This window comes from Cladophialophora immunda (assembly GCF_000835495.1).
Source record: "Cladophialophora immunda strain CBS 83496 unplaced genomic scaffold supercont1.4, whole genome shotgun sequence".
Taxonomy (NCBI): domain Eukaryota; kingdom Fungi; phylum Ascomycota; class Eurotiomycetes; order Chaetothyriales; family Herpotrichiellaceae; genus Cladophialophora; species Cladophialophora immunda.
In genome coordinates, this window is record NW_015622544.1 from 379,343 (window position 1) to 399,882 (window position 20,540).

The 20,540-nt window shown below is 53.3% G+C and overlaps 9 protein-coding genes across 9 annotated transcripts; 7 read left to right on the forward strand and 2 right to left on the reverse strand.

Moving 5' to 3' along the window:
* Nucleotides 1-8: 8 nt before the first annotated feature.
* Nucleotides 9-1,538, forward strand: PV07_06520 (uncharacterized protein). The gene has a single exon (XM_016393506.1). It carries the CDS (start codon nt 126-128, stop codon nt 1,140-1,142), a length of 1,017 nt encoding a protein of 338 aa, XP_016246925.1. The 5' UTR covers nt 9-125; the 3' UTR covers nt 1,143-1,538.
* Nucleotides 1,539-1,541: 3 nt separating this feature from the next.
* On the forward strand, nt 1,542-3,518 carry PV07_06521 (uncharacterized protein). The gene has a single exon (XM_016393507.1). The coding sequence runs from the start codon at nt 1,757-1,759 to the stop codon at nt 2,693-2,695; it is 939 nt and encodes a 312-aa protein (XP_016246926.1). The 5' UTR covers nt 1,542-1,756; the 3' UTR covers nt 2,696-3,518.
* Nucleotides 3,391-4,975, reverse strand: PV07_06522 (uncharacterized protein). Its single transcript, XM_016393508.1, has one exon. The coding sequence runs from the start codon at nt 4,555-4,557 to the stop codon at nt 3,712-3,714; it is 846 nt and encodes a 281-aa protein (XP_016246927.1). The 5' UTR covers nt 4,558-4,975; the 3' UTR covers nt 3,391-3,711.
* A 159-nt stretch (nt 4,976-5,134) lies between these two features.
* On the forward strand, nt 5,135-7,593 carry PV07_06523 (uncharacterized protein). The gene is made up of 2 exons (XM_016393509.1): nt 5,135-5,519; nt 5,568-7,593. The coding sequence occupies exons 1-2, from the start codon at nt 5,420-5,422 to the stop codon at nt 6,941-6,943; spliced, it is 1,476 nt and encodes a 491-aa protein (XP_016246928.1). The 5' UTR covers nt 5,135-5,419; the 3' UTR covers nt 6,944-7,593.
* A 3,437-nt stretch (nt 7,594-11,030) lies between these two features.
* PV07_06524 (uncharacterized protein) lies at nt 11,031-12,147 on the forward strand (the record flags this gene model as incomplete). The annotated part of the gene is made up of 1 exon (XM_016393510.1): nt 11,031-12,147. The coding sequence occupies exon 1, from the start codon at nt 11,254-11,256 to the stop codon at nt 12,145-12,147; it is 894 nt and encodes a 297-aa protein (XP_016246929.1). The 5' UTR covers nt 11,031-11,253.
* A 298-nt stretch (nt 12,148-12,445) lies between these two features.
* Nucleotides 12,446-15,204, forward strand: PV07_06525 (uncharacterized protein). The gene has a single exon (XM_016393511.1). The coding sequence runs from the start codon at nt 12,470-12,472 to the stop codon at nt 14,669-14,671; it is 2,202 nt and encodes a 733-aa protein (XP_016246930.1). The 5' UTR covers nt 12,446-12,469; the 3' UTR covers nt 14,672-15,204.
* On the reverse strand, nt 14,970-17,078 carry PV07_06526 (uncharacterized protein). The gene is made up of 4 exons (XM_016393512.1): nt 16,889-17,078; nt 16,017-16,759; nt 15,665-15,959; nt 14,970-15,587 (listed from the first exon to the last, which is right to left on the reverse strand). The coding sequence occupies exons 1-4, from the start codon at nt 16,944-16,946 to the stop codon at nt 15,559-15,561; spliced, it is 1,125 nt and encodes a 374-aa protein (XP_016246931.1). The 5' UTR covers nt 16,947-17,078; the 3' UTR covers nt 14,970-15,558.
* Nucleotides 17,079-17,255: 177 nt separating this feature from the next.
* Nucleotides 17,256-18,814, forward strand: PV07_06527 (uncharacterized protein). Its single transcript, XM_016393513.1, has 2 exons — nt 17,256-18,261; nt 18,314-18,814. The coding sequence occupies exons 1-2, from the start codon at nt 17,336-17,338 to the stop codon at nt 18,561-18,563; spliced, it is 1,176 nt and encodes a 391-aa protein (XP_016246932.1). The 5' UTR covers nt 17,256-17,335; the 3' UTR covers nt 18,564-18,814.
* A 76-nt stretch (nt 18,815-18,890) lies between these two features.
* On the forward strand, nt 18,891-20,379 carry PV07_06528 (uncharacterized protein). The gene is made up of 2 exons (XM_016393514.1): nt 18,891-19,340; nt 19,437-20,379. The coding sequence occupies exons 1-2, from the start codon at nt 19,074-19,076 to the stop codon at nt 20,232-20,234; spliced, it is 1,065 nt and encodes a 354-aa protein (XP_016246933.1). The 5' UTR covers nt 18,891-19,073; the 3' UTR covers nt 20,235-20,379.
* The last annotated feature ends 161 nt before the right edge of the window (nt 20,380-20,540 follow it).

Below are 20,540 nucleotides of genomic sequence, written 5' to 3' on the forward strand. Positions count from 1 at the left end.
GGGGCGGCAAGGCTGCCAGCACATTCGTAACTCTGGTTTTTTTTTCTCCACGACAAGTCATTATGATGAGCGACTATGCCTTCCACTTCTTCTCTTGCTGGCGACTCGCTTGAATCCTGATCACCATGGACGCCTTGGTGGAAGACTCGGACAAACTCTTTCTTGAAGTCTTTGCTCATCTCGCCGCTGTCGAAGCGCAACCAGGCTTGCCACTAGATGAGGAACTTCTGAAACGTTCAGAAAGAAACCTTACTCCTACCTCACCAAAAGTCCTACTGTGGCGGGTGCTAGAGACGGGTGAAAAGCTATTGCAGACGCTCCAACAAGACCCTCGACCGCTTACTCGACTGCTGGAGCGAGTCATCTCACTACTGCCGTTCGACGAACTAAGATCCACTATATCCGCGGAGAAGCTCCAAGAAGGCCTGGCTTCGCCTTCAGTTTCGATACAATTACTTTGCCTAGCATATCTGCGGAAAGCTGCAGACTCGCCCAGCGGCGCCTCTTTCGTTGCGACGAGCTCAAGTCTTGTTCAATGTCAGTTCACAATCTGGCTGTCATCGGAAAGCACCGAGGTCGCAGAACGTTCCCTCGAGGTGATTGAAGCGTTGCTTGCCGTCGACAGCCAAAATAGCACAACGGTGTTATCTGCGGGCCGCAGCTTTGCCGAAGCACAAGGACAAGGCCTGCTTTGGCGCAGAGTGTTCCACGATCCTGATGTGTACGCAACCCTCTTCGAATGGACTTCACTAACGAAATCGAAACGAGACGTCAACAATAAGAAGGGTATGCAGCTCGTCACAATTTCACAGGCACGCTTATTCGACTTCATCGCGAGAGTGGCTCCTTATGACTGGAGTGCGGTAACGACTTCTTCACTGGTTCAGATCGAGGCTCAGTTCTTGAAAGACAATGGTGGCAGTGAGCCATATGGGGGCATCCTCCGATATGCTGCCTCACACATGATTGACAGGGGAGATATCCTGATGGAGGTGCTGCGTCAAGATTTCTTCGTCAAGCTGCTTGGAGTGGTGGAGGAGAGCAACAGGCAGAATGTCTCTCCCCAGCTACTTGAGGCAATCCAACAAGGCGCCGGGATCACGGCAACGAAAGATCAAGAAAGTGATGGCCTCCACCTCTGAAGCTGAAATGGGGCCCGGATATTCTCGGATCCAACCAGGCGTTCTGTCGACAGCGATGGATCATCACAGCAAATACAGGCACCGACATCTGATGTGAATGATGTCGTTCAGGATTGCGGGCAACCCGAAGGGTCCTGCGATGTTCAAGAGCTGGAAACATTCGGACTGGGCGGAGACGCTGGTATATGGAGTATGTTGTACGGAACGAGCGACGAAATCAGCCGCCACTTGATGAACATGTACGATTAAAGAAGTTTGAAATGTGCATCAAAGCTCTTGTCAATAGTCTTGTTTGCCGTAGGTCAAAAGATGCAAAGTGACATTCCAGGAAGTCCATGTTTATCCCCCTGAGGGTCGAAAGTGTTGATGGAATTCGCTTGACTTTCCTCGAGCTTGTGGTTTCGCAGCCTTGCGGAGCGGAGTTACAACTGAGAAGTTTGGTCTCAAGTCTACCGCAGATCAATATAATTCGAGTCATCCGCCCTTTTATGTATTCTTTGGTGTAAGTCGTTGACTCCGATGGTTGGCAGTCTCGCGGGAGTATTCATCTTTCTTTCCATTCGTTCTTAGAGCTTCTCCTCGCCTGGCAAAGGTGGCATACCTTTGTGAAAAAGATGGCTGCACTCTCTGCCACAGCCCGACCTCTCCTTCGACTTCGGAATCTTCGATCATGCGTCCCCCACCGCTTCGCGACTTCCTCTTCGTCAGCCGCTACCGCGAGCTCCAAACGTATCCCCAAGATCTCTTCTCCGAACTCCATATCAAAAGCGAATGTCTCCGCCCCGAAAGGATCCTCAACGCAACTAGGCAAAAGCCAGCCGCCTAGCATACCTGTGCTGGGCGGCCCAGCGTCGCAGTTTATAAAGGAGCTGCCCCCGGAGCTAGCGAGAAAGCAATGGTACGCGCAAAAGCTATACGAGGCAGGGCAAACAGCTATATACAGACCCCCATCTCACTTTGGGATCTACGCCGCGTCATTTGTAATGGGAAGCAGTTCTTTGGCGATTGCTGGTCTTCTCGCATACGGTAACATCTGGGCTTGGGAAGGAGACTCCGAACTACCATGGTTTGTGCCAGTCGCACATCGATTGGGGATTTTCGTCTTCTCGGCCGTCGGCTGGCTGATTATGATGCGATCATTAAGGTTCATCAAAGCAATCGACCTTGTGCCGGTAAACGGGATTGTCAAGTTGGCGGTCCAGGTACGCCGGCCACTACCTTTTCTGAAACCCAAAGAATTTCTTGTCGCGCCTTATCGCTTTCAAATGGACTCAAAGTTCGTGCAACAACTAGAGGAACCTGTTTTCATCGCGGACCATGCAGAAGTTTCGTCTTCAGCAAACAGAGCCTCGAGAGGATTCGCCTCAAGTATTGGTCGAGCCATCAGCAAAGCAATCTATTATCCGTTTGCATCAACGAGAAGGGTAATGACTCTGGAAGGTTTTATGTTCGTCAACTTTGAGGGGAGCCGTGGCAAGATGAAGCTTGACACGCAGGGTCTTTTCTCCAACGGAGCAAAGGATCTTATCGAAATGGGCACTATAAAGTTCTGATCGTCTATCACGCCAGGGCTATCGAAGAAACTATTCTGGAGCTTCTTGCCACACATGCCAGAGGAAAGCCATGGATCCGACTCGCAGCAGATTCACAGCAGACTTCTGGGCAGCCATTTGAGGTCAGAAGAATGTCGGACAGAGTTTCATGGGATATTGTAATACCCAAGCGGCTCTAGATACTTTGGCTCAGCCCTTCCAGCAGGAAATGCAGGTCGGTTCAAACCAAAAGCCACGCAGCGATGAATTTCATATCAGACACCGATGTCAATTGACAGTAAAGTCTCGGATGTTTGGACCACGATCTGTTGGCCTACAGCTTATATCCCTCGGGTTGCACACGATGAAGAGGCTACTTAAGCAACGAATGGTCTTTTTCGAGGCAGCTGTATTATCATTAGCATGTACAATACCCGGGAAATCTTCACTATACCCCTTTCCCTCGAGGTACTTGAAAGGTACTTCCTTATCAGTGAGGTAACCTGCTGCTCCTGGAGTTCCTCCTTCAGTCTTTGGATCTATGATGCTCTTCCAATTCTCCATGGCCTTCAAAACTCGCCGGTCCCAAGTCACAGGTCCGCATGGTATTTTCTCCACTGCTGCAAAATGGCAGTTCCCACAACGGCATTGTTCGGAGATGGGTGGTCTTATACTGACAGTGGTCCACGGAAAATATGTGACAAAATATGCAGAGATCTTGTCAACTAAAGTCCATCGAGGGATTAAGTCTACGACCTGTGGCAGGACACGGGCCGTACGGCAGCTCTTTGTGGCGCGAGACCGGGATGCAACTATACGATCAGTATGTAGACGCCGCATAAAGTGTAACTGCTTTCAATCTGGATGTTGTTGCGCCTCAGAAGTCGTCTATCAAGTTGCATGGTCTATCCCTGAACTCTATAACAATGCAAGAAACCATTGAATCCGCTGCTCGCTCCGTCGCTGATATGCCCTGCCTTCCATACGAGCTGGTCGCGTGCAGGATCGCGTCAACAACTTCCGTCCCTGACGGTATGTCAGCGCACATTGTTTACTGGTGCGGCAGCCGGCGGCCCTTCTCCTGTCACGTATGCCTTTGTCAAGCCGCCATCCACCACAAACTCGGTCGCATTAACAAAGCTGCTCTCATCGCTAGCCAAGAACAGGACAGCTTGGGCCTGCTCAACCGCCTCCCCAAATCGACCCATGGGAAAGTGCACCTCTCGCCTGTATCTCTTTTGCAAGTCATCGCCCAGCCAATCCTGCAGCAAGGGGGTATTCAACGGTCCCGGGCACAGGGAATTGAACCGGATGTTCTCCCGCGCGTGGACGATGGCGAGTTCGCGCGTCATGGCGAGCACGGCGCCCTTGGATGCCGTGTATGCGAGTTGCGGCGTTGCTGCGCCCATCAAGGCGACGAAACTTGCGACGTTGATGACGGAGCCCCTTTTCTTCTGGTGCTTCCGCATGGATAGCACGGCGTGCTTGCTTCCGTACCACACCCCTTTCACATTGATCGCGTGAGTCAGGTCCCAGATTTTCTCGGGCGTGTTGATGGCGTCGTCATCCTGGGCATGCATGATCCCGGCGTTATTGAACATGATGTCGATGCCGCCGTGTTGGTCTTGGGATTCGACTGCTGCCTGGACGTCAGATTCCTTGGATACATCGCATTTGATGGTCTCCAACCGAGGAGGGTTAGGGACGAGTTCCTTGACTTTGGCGACGGCCCTTTCAAGGGCTGGTTCAGAAATGTCGGCCATGAGGACAGAGGCGCCTTCTCTGGCGAAGAGAATCGTTGTCTCCAGCCCTATTCCACCGGCTGCACCAGTGATGATTGCATTTTTGCCCGCGAGGCGGCCAGGGTTTGATTCAGTCGCCATGCTCGCAGTTGTCCACCTCTTCTCGTTCGGCTGGCTGGAGGGGGCCGGTGCATTCAACGCGGGACAGTTGACCACAAGTGAGAACGCCGAGTGAACGGTCGCGCTTGGATTTGCGGAGTACGTCGGATTGAGGGCGAAGAGAAAGAGATTGGAAATATCAGTCACCACAGTCACACAGGCGTGGATCTCCTTATCTAATCAAATACGCATTTGCACCATTTGTTTGGCGCTGCTGATGCTTGTTGGAGGTTGTGGGCGGTATGTGGGCTCCTCCCTTTGCTCTCCCTCTCCGAAGCAACCCGCCAGGCATGCGATGAGATGCCCAATGGGGGATTTTTTAAGCTTCACTCCCCGACAGCTCCTGAGTATCCTTGTCGATCGGAGCACTTGAGCTATTGCTTTTATGAGTAACGGGAGGCGTGGCCCGGTAGCTTCATCCGCACTCAGATCTCGAGACGGCGAAGGTGATAGGCGCTGCAATGGAGGCAAGGAAATATCCGCCTGCGGAAAGGACATTGCCCCTGCGTGTGTAGCCTTATCGGACAAAGGCACATCCTATGGTTCTCCAGACGCTGGTGTTAAACCCGTAGCTTTGTGCCTTGTTTTCGCTTCTCAACATCTCGGTATCCCAACACCGAGCTGCCTGCGGTGCCAGAGCTGAAGCGTGGGCTGGACAAGGGGAGCTTATCAGCGCCACCTCCACTTCTAGCTACAAGCACCTCCTACATCACCAATCATCTCCCCCCCGCTTTCTGTGAGACTCTCATACCAAGTTCACCTGCTGGACGCTTCGTCCTTTATCCTTTGTCCCTGCTCCGTGCAGCTCCGCCTCTTCCTTTTCTTTGTCTCCTCAGTTCTTGCCATGGCGAATAAGGGAGACGATGGGATACCGACTCTGGACGAGCTGGAAACTGCGCTGGCCTCCGATACAAAGGTCAAGCTTGCAGGCATTGATGTTGACGGCACGCGTCCCTTTCACACCATCGCATGATACCTGCTAAACTCCACAGGGGTCCTCCGAGGCAAGTTAGTCTCCAAGAAGAAGTTTCTCTCGGTCGCCAAAGATGGATTCGGCTTCTGCAGCGTCGTCTTCGGCTGGGATATGCACGACATGACCTACTTCCGCGAGCTCGAGATCAGCAATAAAGAGAATGGATACAAAGATTTGGTGGCCAAAGTCGACCTTTCCAGTTACCGGCGTATACCATGGGAGGATAGTGTGCCTTTCTTCCTTGTCAGTTTCCACGATCCAGATACCAACAAACCCATCTGCGCGTGCCCCAGAAGTCTGCTGCGGACGGCTGTTGCGAAGCTGCACAAGGCTGGCTATGGAGCGATGGCTGGCGCGGAGTACGAGTTCTTCACATATCGCGCTCCCAGAGACGAGTCCATCCAGACGAGCCACAATTCCTCTTCCACGACAGCCCCTTTTCTGCAGACTAATCCCGTCTCCGCCCTCCCGCACCTGACCCAAGGCATGTTCGGCTACTCCCTAACAGATCCTATACACAACCAGGATTGGTTTTACAGCATTTTCAATACCTGTGAAAAGTTCAGATGTAATGTGGAAGGCTGGCATACAGAATCAGGACCGGGAGTTTTCGAAGCTGCCCTGGAGTTTGGGGAGGTCACCGAGATGGCAGACCGGGCAAGTCTGTTCAAATACGTCGTCAAAGCCATGGGAAGCAAGTACGGGATTACCCCCACATTTATGGCGAAGCCCAAAGAAGGGCTCCCCGGGAACAGTGGACACATGCATTGCTCCATCGTGGACAAGTCTTCTGGGAAAAACCTCTTTTACCGAGGCGAGAAGGACCCCAACCCTCCATATAAGGACCTCGAGTATGTGTCAGACCTGGGCCGACATTTTCTGGCAGGACTACTGGATGGTCTTGCTGATGTCATGCCAATCATTGCACCCACGATCAACTCGTACAAGCGGCTGGTCGAGAACTTCTGGGCTCCAGTCACGGTCTCTTGGGGTCTTGAGCATCGAGCTGCATCTATTCGTTTGATCGCTCCTCCGACCGCATCAGCAAAATCCACAAGATTCGAAATTCGAGTCTGCGGGGCTGACGCCAATCCGTCTTTAGTGCTGGCCACTATTGTCGCCCTCGGTTGGAGAGGCGTGGAGAAGAAGCTGGAAATCAAATTACCACCGCTCGGTAAAGGTGAAGAGGTTGGGAGTCTCAGCGACAAGGGTGAGCGATTACCCAAGAACCTTAGAGACAGCACGGCACGATTCACGGCGAAAGGCAGTGTCGCCCGGGAAGTGTTCGGCGACGAGTTTGTGGAGCACTATGGTGGTACCAGAGAACACGAGCTCCGATTATGGGATGAGGCTGTCACGGATTGGGAGGTAAGAAGATATATTGAGACCGTATGAGACGATACCCGCTGGACGATTTGAGCAACGCTACCCCTACGATGCAGGGGATCTTATGATATATCTGGTATACGAAGCTCCGAGGCGGCTTTTACAGGAACCGGCATACTCTGCTGCTTGCAACAGCACAGCTTGTGGTAACATCAGATTGACCGTGCTGAACACTGAGGCGCCTGTTTTGACAAGAAACTGTCACTGCATGAAAGAGCGCCAGATCAACTTCAGAAAGAATTGGTGACGATGCACGCCTGACAGCCGCCCGAATACGGGAGACACCTTTTGAGGTATACGAGCAAAGCAACCTGACAGACAGTTTGTACCTACAATATGTCTCGTTCCCTTTCCTTCTCCATTGTTTTTCTGTGAAGGTAAAGCGAGAGGAAATGGTGTCTTCCCATTGTTTTCACGAGGAGATTCCTGTTGCTGATAGCGCGAGGCTATTGAATGACTTGTGCAACGAAACAATGACTGGAGTGAAATGGCTTCTTTGTGCCGGACCTCTCAACTCTGGATGGATTCCTGGACCGCTCTGTTATTGTCTTTACTCATACTTATTGTCCTTAATGTGTCCATTTATGGAAACATGTTCAACAATGGCGCGCTTTATTGCACTTTCCTGGCTGCTATTCCTGTCACTTCAGAGATGCATTGCTGCAAAATGTTTCTCTTATTCCCTTGCATTTCTTCCTTGGCCTTGCTCCCACTTTCCTCTTCTCCATCGAAGCATCTACTTTATTCTCATTCTTCCAAGGCTGCCGCTGAACGTGTTACACAATGAGCTCCGCCCAACAACCAAGGAGAGGCAACAGGGTGCGGAAGCAAACTGCAAGGGGTCGCGACTACTCAGATTTCCTTGCTCAAAGGACAACCTCCCGGAGCGCTCAAGCATCAGCCGTGGCCAATGCTGCTGCAAACAACACTACTAATGGCTCTAGTTCTGGACCTGGCAATGCTGATGGAGGGCTTCGGAGATCAAAAAGAATCCGACAGCGCGTCGATGGCAGCGCTCCTGATGGTACCGGGAACCCCAACAAGAGGCGCCGAGTGGCTCGACCTGGTGCTTCAGTGGAGGGCTTCATGATCAAACTGTACGCCGAAATCCACCATGCGGCTACCGTCAAGACGATTGGACAATGGGAGCGCTATTGGACACAGCACCTGCTTCGACAAGCCCGAACCCTCCGTTTCTTTGACATTCCCGCGCAAAGCACTCGCAAACGCTTAAGAGCAAGGCTGGATAGGTTTGAAAGTAATGATCCCAGGGAGAAGAGGGTTGCAAACCTTGCGAAAGACGACGTCGACATTGGCCATGCTCAGAGGTTGACCGATTTTTGTGACGACCCGAACCTTCTCCTCCTGACCATTTGTGCACACTCGAAAAGCTTTCGCGACGCAATTGGCCGCAGCGACGGAGAGAGCAGGGCACAAGGTGAGCCCGAATGGAGCCACATCTTACCCAAGATCAAAGAGTGCGCGTCAAGCCTGGAACTCTTTGCCAGAACTTACCAATTCGATTGGACGGATGCCCTCTTCGCCTTCGATGACCACTTTGAAGATCTTCTCATAATTGTATATAAAGATTGTCGAGACTCTCGTGGCAAGGACGGTACCAATTTTGGTATCGGCGACGAGGACCTCAAAGAAACCCACCAGATCGGCGACGAAGACAAGCACAAAGTCCACCATCACTGGGTTCTGCCCTTGGAAGATGGGGCCCCAGCTGTCTGGCCATCAATCAAATGCACCATCACACAAGATCTCACCAAGGCCGGATTTGTGCACGGCGAGAACGCCATTGCAGGCATCCCAGAACAAGGGAATAACCTTGAAGTTGACCCAGCAGCGTTATTTCCGCCGAAGTCGAAACCAGTACTCCAACAATTCAACATCGATCAATCGATTGTCCTTCCAAACTATGTCTGGCCGACGTCGACACACAAAGTTATTCACCCAGATGGGAGCGTCTACGAAGACCCAAGCTTCTGTGGGTTCCCAAACAATCCTTGTCAAGCGTGTGGAGCGGAAGAATCAGCACCCGGCCTCACTAGCGATGATGAATCCGACTCCGACACCGATACCGACACCGGCCCCGACACTATCGTTGCCGTGAGTGCAGGGAAGAAGCAGCTACAGAAAGTGCAGCAGGATCAACAGCCAGACCGAGCATGCCAATGCACGTTCGCGGATCTCTGCAGGTGGTGCAACAAACCGCCGCAGGACAACCACAGCAACATTCTTGTCGAATTATACACCACTGCTGAAAAGGGTCGAGGAGTCCGCGCTCTCCAACCGATTCGCGACGGCACCTACTTGGGCGAGTATCTGGGCGAGATCTATGCCGTTGAGCCCAAAGACAAGAGTATCACGAGGTCAATGCTTAACCACCGGTATAGACTCGCGACGTACCACATGAATATCGACATCGCGCAGGCGGCCGACTATGTGGCCACGACGACCGCCGGATCCAGGTCGAAAAAGGGGCAGGCGAAGGGGAGGGCGAGAGCGACAACAACGACCCCGACAAACACGGGCGCGGCGAGGCCGCAGTACACCGTCGACGCCGCACACCGGGGCGGGTGGACGCGGTACGTCAACCACTCATGTACGCCCAACACGCAGTACGTGCTGATGAACCTCGGGCAGCGCACCCGCATTATCGTCCAGGCGAAGCGCAAGATCTCCTTTGGGGAGGAGATCACGGTCGACTACGGCGGGTACTATTTTCAGAACCTGGGCATAGCGTGCCGGTGTGGGGCTCCTAGATGCAAATTTAAGAACGTGGCTGGCCATGGGAGCTCGAGTGGGAGCTCGAGTGGGAGCGAGAATGAGAGCGAGACAAGCACGAGTGCGAGTGCGAGTGCAAGTGCAAGTAGTAGTGGAAGCGAAAAGAGCTGACGAGGCTGAAGACGAATAGGGGGCCCGGCAAGGGAACAACTTTTCCGCCCAGCACAGCTCTGATATATAACAAGCTGATACAAACTGTACAGGTCGTGTGAGGGGCTCCCAGGCTCGTTTCTGATGCCAGAACAAGGTCCAGTTGTGAGCAAACCGTAGCCTCTCGAAAGCACACCCGAATTAACATCTGCCCGTTCAGTCAAGCTTGAGAGAATGCATCCATGTTGAGCGGGAGTGCGGCCGCTCCGACGTGGATGATCTGCGCGGCAAACCAATGGTGCCAATACACCCTCTGCTTAGCGAATGGGGCCTGGAAGCATGGAAGGCTGGAATCTGACGTGATCCTGCACGAGTATGCTATGGGGGACAACGGATGGCGCCGAGCAAGCACCCAAAGATGACCAGAAAGAGGCTATCATTTCATATTAATTTCTCCTGAAGGAAATAATAATGTGAAATCCATCGAAGTCCCAACCCCTTTCAGCCTTGCCTGCAAAGTCCAGCGAATGGCCGCCCAGCAGTGGAGACGCTGCAACTAATCATATCCTGCAAACTCTAAGGAGCAAGGCTACGTGTTGTAGGAGTATTGGGTAGTCGGTATATTCTCACTTTGTAATTTGTCCTCGTCCTTCTCCTCTCTGACTACGAAGCTCTCGTATTTTGGCAGCATGGATTCATTAGCAGGTGCTTACACAATCTTCCTGGGCTACTTGGCCATTGAGTGATTGCGTGGAAATGGGCTTGATTGAATCCCCATGAAAGGATTGCTTACTACTTCCTCTTGTAAGGCTCGCTTGGCTAGCCTGATCCTTGCGGGACCAGGACTCGTTCGCTCTCCTTGGTGCGGCATGTGGGACACTGACTATTTGCGGATTGGGCCTCAGTAATGGCATCCGGGGGAAGATGTCAGCAGCCCTGGGGAACTGGCTCGGCGCGAGAAGCTGTAGCCACTTGGACTCAGATCAATTCAATGTTTCCCCAGCCACCACAGCGGCTCAGGCAACTATTGGCGAAAGGAGGCCTCATCTCTGGCAATGGATCCCCCCAGGATGAAAACACTCCCCAGGGCAGTTGAGGGTTTCCCGTAATGGCTCGCTGCGATTAATCATCTTACATACCTACGGTGTGGAGGCTTCGTCACCTCGCCGCCACCACTTGTTATGTCCCTGGGAAGTTCCGAGAATACGGGCTTGGGATTTATCCCACCAATGTCGACCATCGAAGCCCCGGCGCCTCTTCAGGTACATGCCCTCGAGCGTCAGCCCCATCTACCTCGTGTTCTACGTGCCGCTGGGTCGTTCATAGACCGCCTTTCGTGGTAGTCGCTGACGCGGTGGCAACGGCAATCCTCCGCCGTGGACTTCAAAAAGGACGAGGAGCGCCAGCATATCTCTTGGGGAACCAACTCGGGAAATATGTCTGCTTCAACACCGGTTGCCTCCAAGGCCATCGACGTCAACGGCATCTCACTTTCCTACCGCGAAAGTGGCCAAGGCGAACCCCTGGTCTTGGTCCATGGCCATATCTCCGACCAACGCACCTGGATCGATCTCGAGGATAGACTCGCCACCCGGTTCCATGTCTTCAATTTCAGTCGACGCTATGCCTGGCCCAATGAACCCGTCAAGGACGGTCAAGACACTCCCTGGGAACAAGACGCCGACGACCTCGCTGCCTTCATCGAGACCTTGAAGATTGGCCCGGTCCATGTCCTCGCCAACTCGTCTGGGGCGGTCATTACGCTCTACATAGCGCGCAGAAAACCTCACCTTTTCCGAAATCTGATGGTCGAAGAACCTCCTCTCGTTGGACTCTTTCTCCCCACTCTACCCCCACCTTTGACATCAGTGCTATCTTTCCTGCTTTGGCATCCGATCACATTTTGGCCCGTCATGTATTTCGGTGCCACAACGACAGGCCCGACAATCGCGCACTGCAAAAAGGGAGAGTTCGACCAGGCCGTGTCTGTCTTTTGCAGCGGGGTCATGGGCCCCAAGTTCTGGCCTCGCATTCAGGCAAATCCGGACCGTCTGCGACAGGTCGAGGACAACGCCAGATGGCTGTGTCACTTTTTCCGATACAACACCATGCCGAAGTACTTGGGGGAGGACGCACAGAACACCAAAGTGCCAATGCTAGTGATGGCCGGGAAGGAGAGCGGCTCTCATCAGAGGTACAATGCCCACGAACTGCACAGAGTCAGTGGCGCGACCAAGAAGAGGATCGCGTATATTGACGCCGCAGGGCACCTGATGCATGAGGATAACCCCGAAGGTGTTTTTGAGGAAGTGGTGAGATTTGTTTCTTGACGATCTGGTTGCGTAAGATAGAATGCGCTGTGCTCGGGCAACGCTCAACCTATAATAAGACTTGACCTTGGAATGCCGTGCATTCCATTTCATGTGCCAGTCAGCGCGATACGATATACTTTGGGGCTGCCCTTTACTTTACATCCCAGTCGTTGTCCATGCATCATGTAAAAGATCACATAGTGGAAGTATTCAGGGGTATTTGACTAAGCAAGGCTGCCAGTCCATACGGCCTTGCACCTCGCCAAGCCGGACCTCCAACTGCGCCGTCCTCCAACTCGATTCAAGCTATTTCGCTTTTCCTCCAAACAATGCCGAAGGGATGAGCCTGCCATGCCCGTACCGGCACGTTTCATATGCGACATGGCGCCTGGACGTCATTCGATCTCTGTGCCAGTCCCTCGACGAGCCCCATCTCAGACCATCAGCCCTGCCGCGACGAGGATATCAAAAACCTTCCGTACCGAATGCCAGCACTTCTAGATCCGCAACCAAGCGCGGGGATAGTGCAACTGAACGTAATGGACCAACACCAGCGATTCCCCCTGCTACAGAATCAGGCAAGAAAGACACCGAGCCAGGCGGAACTTTCAGTCCTTACAGCGAGCCTGGCCGTCAAGCCATCAAGCAGTTATTATCGGACTTGAAGAAAGCAAGCAAGAAGATTCAGTTGGGCAAAGAGAATGTAGAATCCTACCCGTTTGGACTACACAAGTCATTGATTCTTGATCCACCCGGGGATGCAGATACGCAAGATAGCCCGTCACTACGTCTTTCGACCGATGTACCATTGCGCAAATATCATTCCACGCAAGGAGAGTCCCCGGATGCAAACAGTGTCGAGGGACAGCAAATTATTGAAGACTTGCTCTCGGGGCTCCAGGAAATAAGCAAGAACGTCCACCGCAGGGTTGAAAATAGCGCCGGTTCACACCTTCCGGAAAGAGAGACACCTCCCACCCTTGAATCACCCATTGTCGCACAGGTCGCCGACGCGGCGCGGCGACGGGAGGAAAGGAAAGAGCACCCATCATACCGACGCATAAAAGGATTGAAGAATAATCCGTGGGCGGAGGTGATCGCAAGCCCCCTCCGAGCATGTCAAGGTAGTGGCGCAAGACTGCCATCCGACCTGTTGCTGGACTTTGGATACGTCAAGAATCAAAAGGATGGCAAGATATACCTGATGCCGGCGGAACTTGCGGACCTGGATGCTTTCGAAGCAAGACTGGCAGCAGAGCTGGCGACATCGGAGGCTCGACCACGAATACTCGAAGGCGGGACGGGAGTGAAGGGAGACAATCAATCCGCCATCAAGGATGGCGCGACTGAAGGTGTTGGCGCCGAAGACGGTTCTCCAAGCAGCTCAACAGAAGCTCCTCAAAAGACTACCGACCATCTAGCACCAACTCGAAGATATATCCCCGTACAGAGCCGTCTGTTATCCAATATCACTTTCCTCCGCCTCGTGACCGACAAAACAACCCAACCTGCCAAGAAACCATCCAAATTTCCATCGCCAACTACACTCGAGACGATATCTGGGGAGGTGGGCAAATTAGTCCACTTCGACGCGCGTGAGTCCACCTCAACAGCACAGCATTACCTCCAAAATAAATACCGATTTCACTCGACGATTGGCGATCAAGATGCGGCCAGGAAGGACCCAACGGGCTCTGGTGCACCTTCAACCGTGCAAGCGAAAGCAAGATTCAACTTAAACAGGTTGCAATGGCAGCCTGATATATATCTGCGGATTGCAGAGATCATGCGAAACCGGATCTTTATTGCGATGAAGTTACTGGCACATGCGGAGTCCGCTGCCAGGTCTCAGGCCTTGCCCGTGAGGCCATCGGGTGTGATTGCCCTGCCAACCCCTCAGGATGGCATATTCAAAGGTGAAGAGCTACGACGTTTGATGAGGGGAACATCTTCTGTGACCGCCTCTGCAGGCTCGAGGATTCGAGCCGTTGCAAGCGAACGCAAAGAGAGTCCATCTCCAAACGGTGACTCGTCGTCCACTTTGGACGCCGATCCTCCTGTACCGACCCAGATCAGTCCTCTCATGGCCCAGGAACCAGAATACCACGTGCTGGGCCATTCAGAGTGGCTCCCAGGAAGCATCTTCCTACACGTCGGAAACGAGGACGTGGCAACCCCTATCTCCTCGGCCTCTTCATCATCGTCCCTCCCACCCTTGCCGTCAAACAACCCCCTGATCCCTCCCATGATCACCGTCCTGGATAGATATCGGTTCCCCGTCTTCTCCATCAATCACCTGTTCACGAATATCTCTGTACCTGGAACTTTCGACCTGGAAGAACTCGAAAATCTGATACGTCAAGAGTCAATCTTGCAACATCCCAACAAGACGTCGAGCAGCAGGGGCGGTCCGGGAGGCTACCTTCTCCTAATACGGCCCATACCAGGTCCGCCGAAGGCCGTGATCGAAGAGACCTGGCGTCTTTGGCGGTATTTGGGTGGCAAGAACATGGATATCTCCTTCGCTTCCGGAACTGACTGAGGGTCGGGGTCGAGTACAGATCAGCACGGCAGTTATAAGGAGAGTGAGGACACAGGGCACGACGAAAAGAGAATTCCCAAGGCCGAGCGTTAAACCGGAGCCATAAGAAAGGACACTGTGAACGGCAGACTTGCATCGCGCGCGAGGCGGCAATAGACGCGACTACCCCCGATTTGGCTCCTGTCGATTGCAACGTTCTCCGAAGGAAAGGCAAGGCAAGGCAAGAAGCGGAAGAGCTAGCTCCCTACTATAGAAAGGGGCGCTCTGTTAATTCCTTATGCGTCTAGTTGGGCTAGACGCAAAATGTAATATCAGGTCACTTTGCAAACAACCTCTCGATTTTTCTCGACTGTAAGCCAAGGGAAAGGGAAAATTGGGAACAGGCAGTCCCAGCGGATCGGCGGAAAGGGAGCTGATGAACAAGTTTCCGACTCATACATTGTTGCCCGTCATTGAACCCTGTGCTTCATAATATGCTACTGTAATGGCGGTCGGACACGGCCGCCCTGCTCATGTAATAAATAACCTCAGATCGAGACGAAAGGGCCGTCCTGCCTGCTCGCTAACAGACTGTTGTGCATCCGTAAAATACAACCAAGGCGCCAGACAGAGCGGACGTAACTGGAGAATAAGCAGACTGTCCTGTGCCGCCGCTGTTGTGCGGCTGTTGCCCTGTCGCCGTTGAGCGCCCTAGCAATACATAATGAGGACATGATTCGAACATCACCGCTTGGCCCTGCAGAATCAACCATTTCCACACTTCACAAATACAGCCCGGGTTCGCATTCGACCATGGCCAGACTTACACTCTCCTCGTAGGCCCGAAGCATTTCCTCAAAAAATAACAATGAAGCGCCTGCAGGAGTGAGGTCTTCAGGCTCAGGACTCTAGCCGACCCGATAAGCATCATAAACGACTGTACAGGCGTCAGCATGATCTCTCCTTTTTTTTCTCCCTCCAAACGGATGTGTCTGCCCATCAAGGACGACTTACTATCACTAACTCTCCGACATCCACATCCCACCCAAAGACAGGTGTTCAAAAACGCGTACCTCTCATCGCCGGTCTCGAGCTCGAGAGTGGTGCGGAACTTGTATTGGTTGGCTGGGACGGAGTCTGTCACCGCCGGGTCGTTGAGCCGTTGGAGAATCTCTTTAGGACCTGTGCGCCATCCTCTGGATTTCGCTGTGATGTACGCTGGAGGGTCATCGTTGGTTTGGAGCAGGTAGCTGGCATCGCTGTGTGTTGAAAGGTCCTCCACCATCAGCTGATTGTCTTGTCCGCCAGGCTGGGGGCAGGGTCAGTTGATGAATATTTCTTTGAGCAGAGGTCTGGTGGAACTTACAATGACAATGCCTTTACCCCATCGTCCAGCCCATTGTCCCCCGACAATGCTGACCCAGTCGCGATGACCAAACAGACCTCGTCCAACACCAATTTTGGGATTGACCTTGATGCTCATGCGGAAGTCGAGGTCAAGAGACGGGGTCGGTAGGCGAAGAGAGCGGGCAATGTCACTTTCATCGAATCTATGAAGAAGGTTGTTGGCAGGTATTGATTCCTGCATGACATTTTGGTATGTTGAGCATTCAAGGAGGTGCTGGCGCTGTCTCGATGTGTTCTTCGCTCTGATCTGGTTACAATAGATGCATTGCACCGACAGACATTTGTCCTCCTCTTTGGCTCTGAACTCAACAAAGGCAGCGTGGACGTCGTCGAGAGGCAGGATGGGGAGGCCGGAGCCAGGGGTACTCTTGGGGGTCTTTGGGGGCTTTGGAGTGTGGCGTTGGATCGGGGTGGTAGAGTCGGCTGGTTGTGGGATCTTGGTACCGTTTGAGATGCCTTGCATGGGAGTGCTACTGCCAGCGAGGCTATTGTTCATGGGGGTGGTCGAGCTGTGGGAGATGGAGGGCGTGCCGAAGCCGTTGGAAGCGCCGACGGCATCTTTGGGAGAAGGTTGTGGGCGAGGGGCATTGGGATGGTTCTGCAGGCCAGGGCACTCGAGCAGATGTTGCTTCTGGCGCGAGGTGTTCTTTGCACGGATCTGTTGGCAATAGATGCATTGAACAGACATGCATTTATCGTCCTCTGTGTGGAGACGCGAATCGGTCAGCTGCTCCTCTCGTCTATCGTCACAGTACAGGTATGTTGTATCGTGACAAGCATACAAGTTGTATAGTACAGTCAATACTGGAGGTGACAATACTTCATACGTACCTTTGGCCTTGAACTCGACGAATGCCGCATGGACATCCTGGTCAACGTTACGCCCCATGCTTCGAAAAAAGACGGCGTCGACGAGACTGGAATTGGGGCACTCGATAGAAGCTGCGTGATCGGTACGGCGCGCGGGTGAAGTGGTCTGCTTCAAAGAGAGATGAGCGCCCTTTACCAGCGAGATTGCTTGTGTCCCGGGTGCAGTTTGGTCACGGGCACTGCTCCTCCTCTGACAAACCGTGACTGCGCAGGCTCAGCGCCGTTTCCCGCCCCCCACCTACCCCCAGAGCCCCTTAGGAAACCGCGCTAGTAAATTTACTCAGACCATCCACCACCCATCCCTTTTCTCAGCTCGTCAGGCCTTCCACGGCCCTCCTCGCCCCCCGGGTGCATCATCTCTGCACTCCAGACGGAGGAGACGAGACGAAGCACACTCCTGGCACACGGATGCGGAGTGTCTCCGGCTTCATTCAGCTCCTTCGCAGCCTGACAACATGTCCTCTACAATGCCTCCGGAAAGCCTCGAGAACAGTTGCTACACCTTGGAAGGTCCAAGCTTCCGTCATGTCTGTCTTCCACCCCCCAAGAGAAGGCATTACTCTCGAATACCTCTTCAGACCCGTGCATCATGTTTTACTGCAACCTGTTGTCCCCGCCGCCCTTCTTCTACTGCACCTGAGATACCCTGAGGCTTTCCAGCGAGCCCTTCCGCTCATTGTAACGAGTGCCATTCAACCTAGATTCATTACCCGGACGCTCGGGGGACTCCTCACATTTGGTGTCCTGTACAAACTGAACAGATACCTCAGCCGGCTAGTGCTCAACAACTTCGTGAAAGACACGTCGTGGGACTGGGAGCGCGAAATCGTCCTGATCAGTGGCGGCTCGTCTGGCATTGGGCAGGAAATGGTTCGACAGTTTGGCGAACGGAACATCAAAGTCGTGGTTCTCGACGTTAACCCCCCTCAAACGCCATTACCCACCTGTGCCACGTTCTATAAGACTGATGTGACCTCGTCTCAAGATATTCGAGATGTCGCTGCGAAAATCCGCAAGGACGTCGGTGATCCAACAGTGCTCATCAACAATGCTGGCGTCGCGAACGGGAAAACTATCCTTGACGAAACCGAGGAGCAACTTCAACGCACCTTCGACGTCAATATTCTGGCCCATTTCAAAATGGTCAAAGAATTTTTGCCGGACATGATCAAGAAAAATCATGGACATGTGGTAACGATTGCGAGCATGTCGAGCTTTGCGACATGGGCTGGGGTTACCAGCTACGCCGCGACCAAAGCAGCAGCACTGGCGTTCCATGAGGGATTGGCGCAGGAGCTGAGGGCGAGATACGGTGCTGATAAAGTCCGCACAACGTAAGTTGACCTTTGGTTTGTGCATCTCACAACTGATGATTATGATGCATAGGATCGTGCATCCCGTGTGGGTACGGACGCCCCTTTCTCACGGCTTAGTCAGGAAGATGGCTTCGAATCAAGTTCTGCTGGAGCCCGGCACGGTGGCAGAAGCAGTGGTCTCGCAGGTGCTTAAATGTGAAGGCGACCAGCTTATTCTCCCCGCGCGGTTCAACTTTGTGCCTTTCATGAGAGGTTGGCCAAGCTGGCTGCAGGAGAGCGCGCGGAGTGACGGGGCACAGGTCATCCAAAGTGGCAACTGAATCATACATATTTGCAGGCGAGGAAAAGAAGGGCAGCCACTCGTTTGAATGCTGGGTTGGACAAGGCTGGACGAGGGAAATTTATCGGTATTTGAGAAGCCAGATTACGCCTCCCTATCGGCCGAGAAGGAAAGGGGCTCAGTGGCGATTCGTGAGCTTCCCGGCTTCAGACAGTTACTCCGTATGCTTGGTACTACTCCGTATTATGTCCCGAATCGAAAAGTGTTGGTATATTATTACCAAAGCGAGAACGGAGGCGTTCCGCAGCCCCTGGTGCCCCCAGTGAACCGCTTAGATAAGTGTCTGATCCCGCCCATTCAGCCAGTGCCGGGTCGGTCCTCGTTCCGGGCACATATCATCGTATGATATAGAAGGGTCGTTAGATCCAGGGAAGCAATAACGAGCCAAGATCCCAAAGCATCGTCAATCTAGAAGCAGTACCGAAGGAGAAGAAAAAGGGCCCGGAAGGCGAAAAGAGAGCAAAAAGCAGGGCAGCCTCGTGTCGGATGAATGCTTCGAAATAGCACCCGTTTCTTCGTCACCACCACCTCCGGCGCCACAATCGCATTCATATCGATCCTGGTCCTCCTCGTGGCAGCAGCAGCAGTTGCGCCCTTCAACTTCTCCGAGTATTCGCGCATCTTTGAGGCCGACGAGGTGGCTGCCGCGCGCATTTGGAGCCCTCTCAAATCGCTCTCCAGGTTGACCAGGCTCTTCTCGACAGCCGGCACAGGAGCAATGGCCAAACGAACGCCCGTATACTTTGTCTCCCATGGCGTAAGTTCTCCTCGACCCCTAGGATCTCGTGTGTGTGTTTTTTTGAAAGTGTCCCTGCGAGCAAGCCCGTTCTTGCTAACAGGTTCTCCATGGCAGGGGCCGGACACAATGTACGACACGAAACACCCGGTCTATGCACAGCTTCAGAGTCTCGGGCGTGAGATCACGCAGCAGGTAAAGCCCTCGGCGATCGTGGTCTTCTCGGCGCACTGGCAGGCCGAAAGACCCAACATGATTGAAGTCAACGTCGCGGAAGAGGAGCCGTTGCTCTACGACTTCTACGGGTTCCCCCGCAAGTATTACATGGAGAAGTTCCCGAACAAGGGCTCGGCGAAGCTGGCCCAACAAGTCATCGACGCCCTCGGGGAGCATGGGATCAAGACGCAGGAGGCGGAGAGGGGGCTGGACCATGGCGTCTTCGTCCCTTTCAAGGTCATGTTCAATCCCGAAACAAACCCCGTGACCGTGCCCATCGTGCAGGTCAGTCTCTTCGACGACCACACCGACGCGGCGGCGCACATCAAACTGGGTCGCGCCGTCCAGAAACTGCGGGAGGAGAACATCCTCATCGTATGCTCCGGCATGAGCGTGCATAACCTGCGACATTTCATGATGTTGGGCAGGAGTTCGAATAGGACAATGCCCTACGCCGCGACGTTTGACGAAGCTCTAAAGGTCGCGGCGGAAACGAAACCGGGCGAGCAGAGGGATGAGACGATGATTGAGTTGTTAGAGAGGGACGATGCGAGACAGGCCCATCCGACCTTTGAGCATCTCCTGCCGATTCATATCGCCGTGGGCGCCGCGGACACGGATCAGGGCAAGCAACTGTGGACAATGCAAGAATCGAGCATGGCTTGGGCGCAATACAGATTTGGAGAGGTGCAAGCTTGAACTGTGGGACAAGTCAAAAGAAAATTGAATCATCTGTTTTGGGCTGTTGGCATGCAGTCGTATGTACAATCGAGTATTCTTTTGCCAGCCTGTTCTTCTGTCTCGCGTAGTCGAGCCATGTCGGTAGCTTCCCTCCATGTCCAAGTAGACTGGGTGTTATACATTCCCTGTTGAACGAGCTCGGCTGACTCGGGCTCGTCATAGGGTTTATTCGCTCTTGACCAAGGTCGTGACTTTGTCCTCTATCTCCTTGTCTGAAAGACCTGCCACATGTGTAAGCATCGATTGCAGCCCCTCTCTACACAT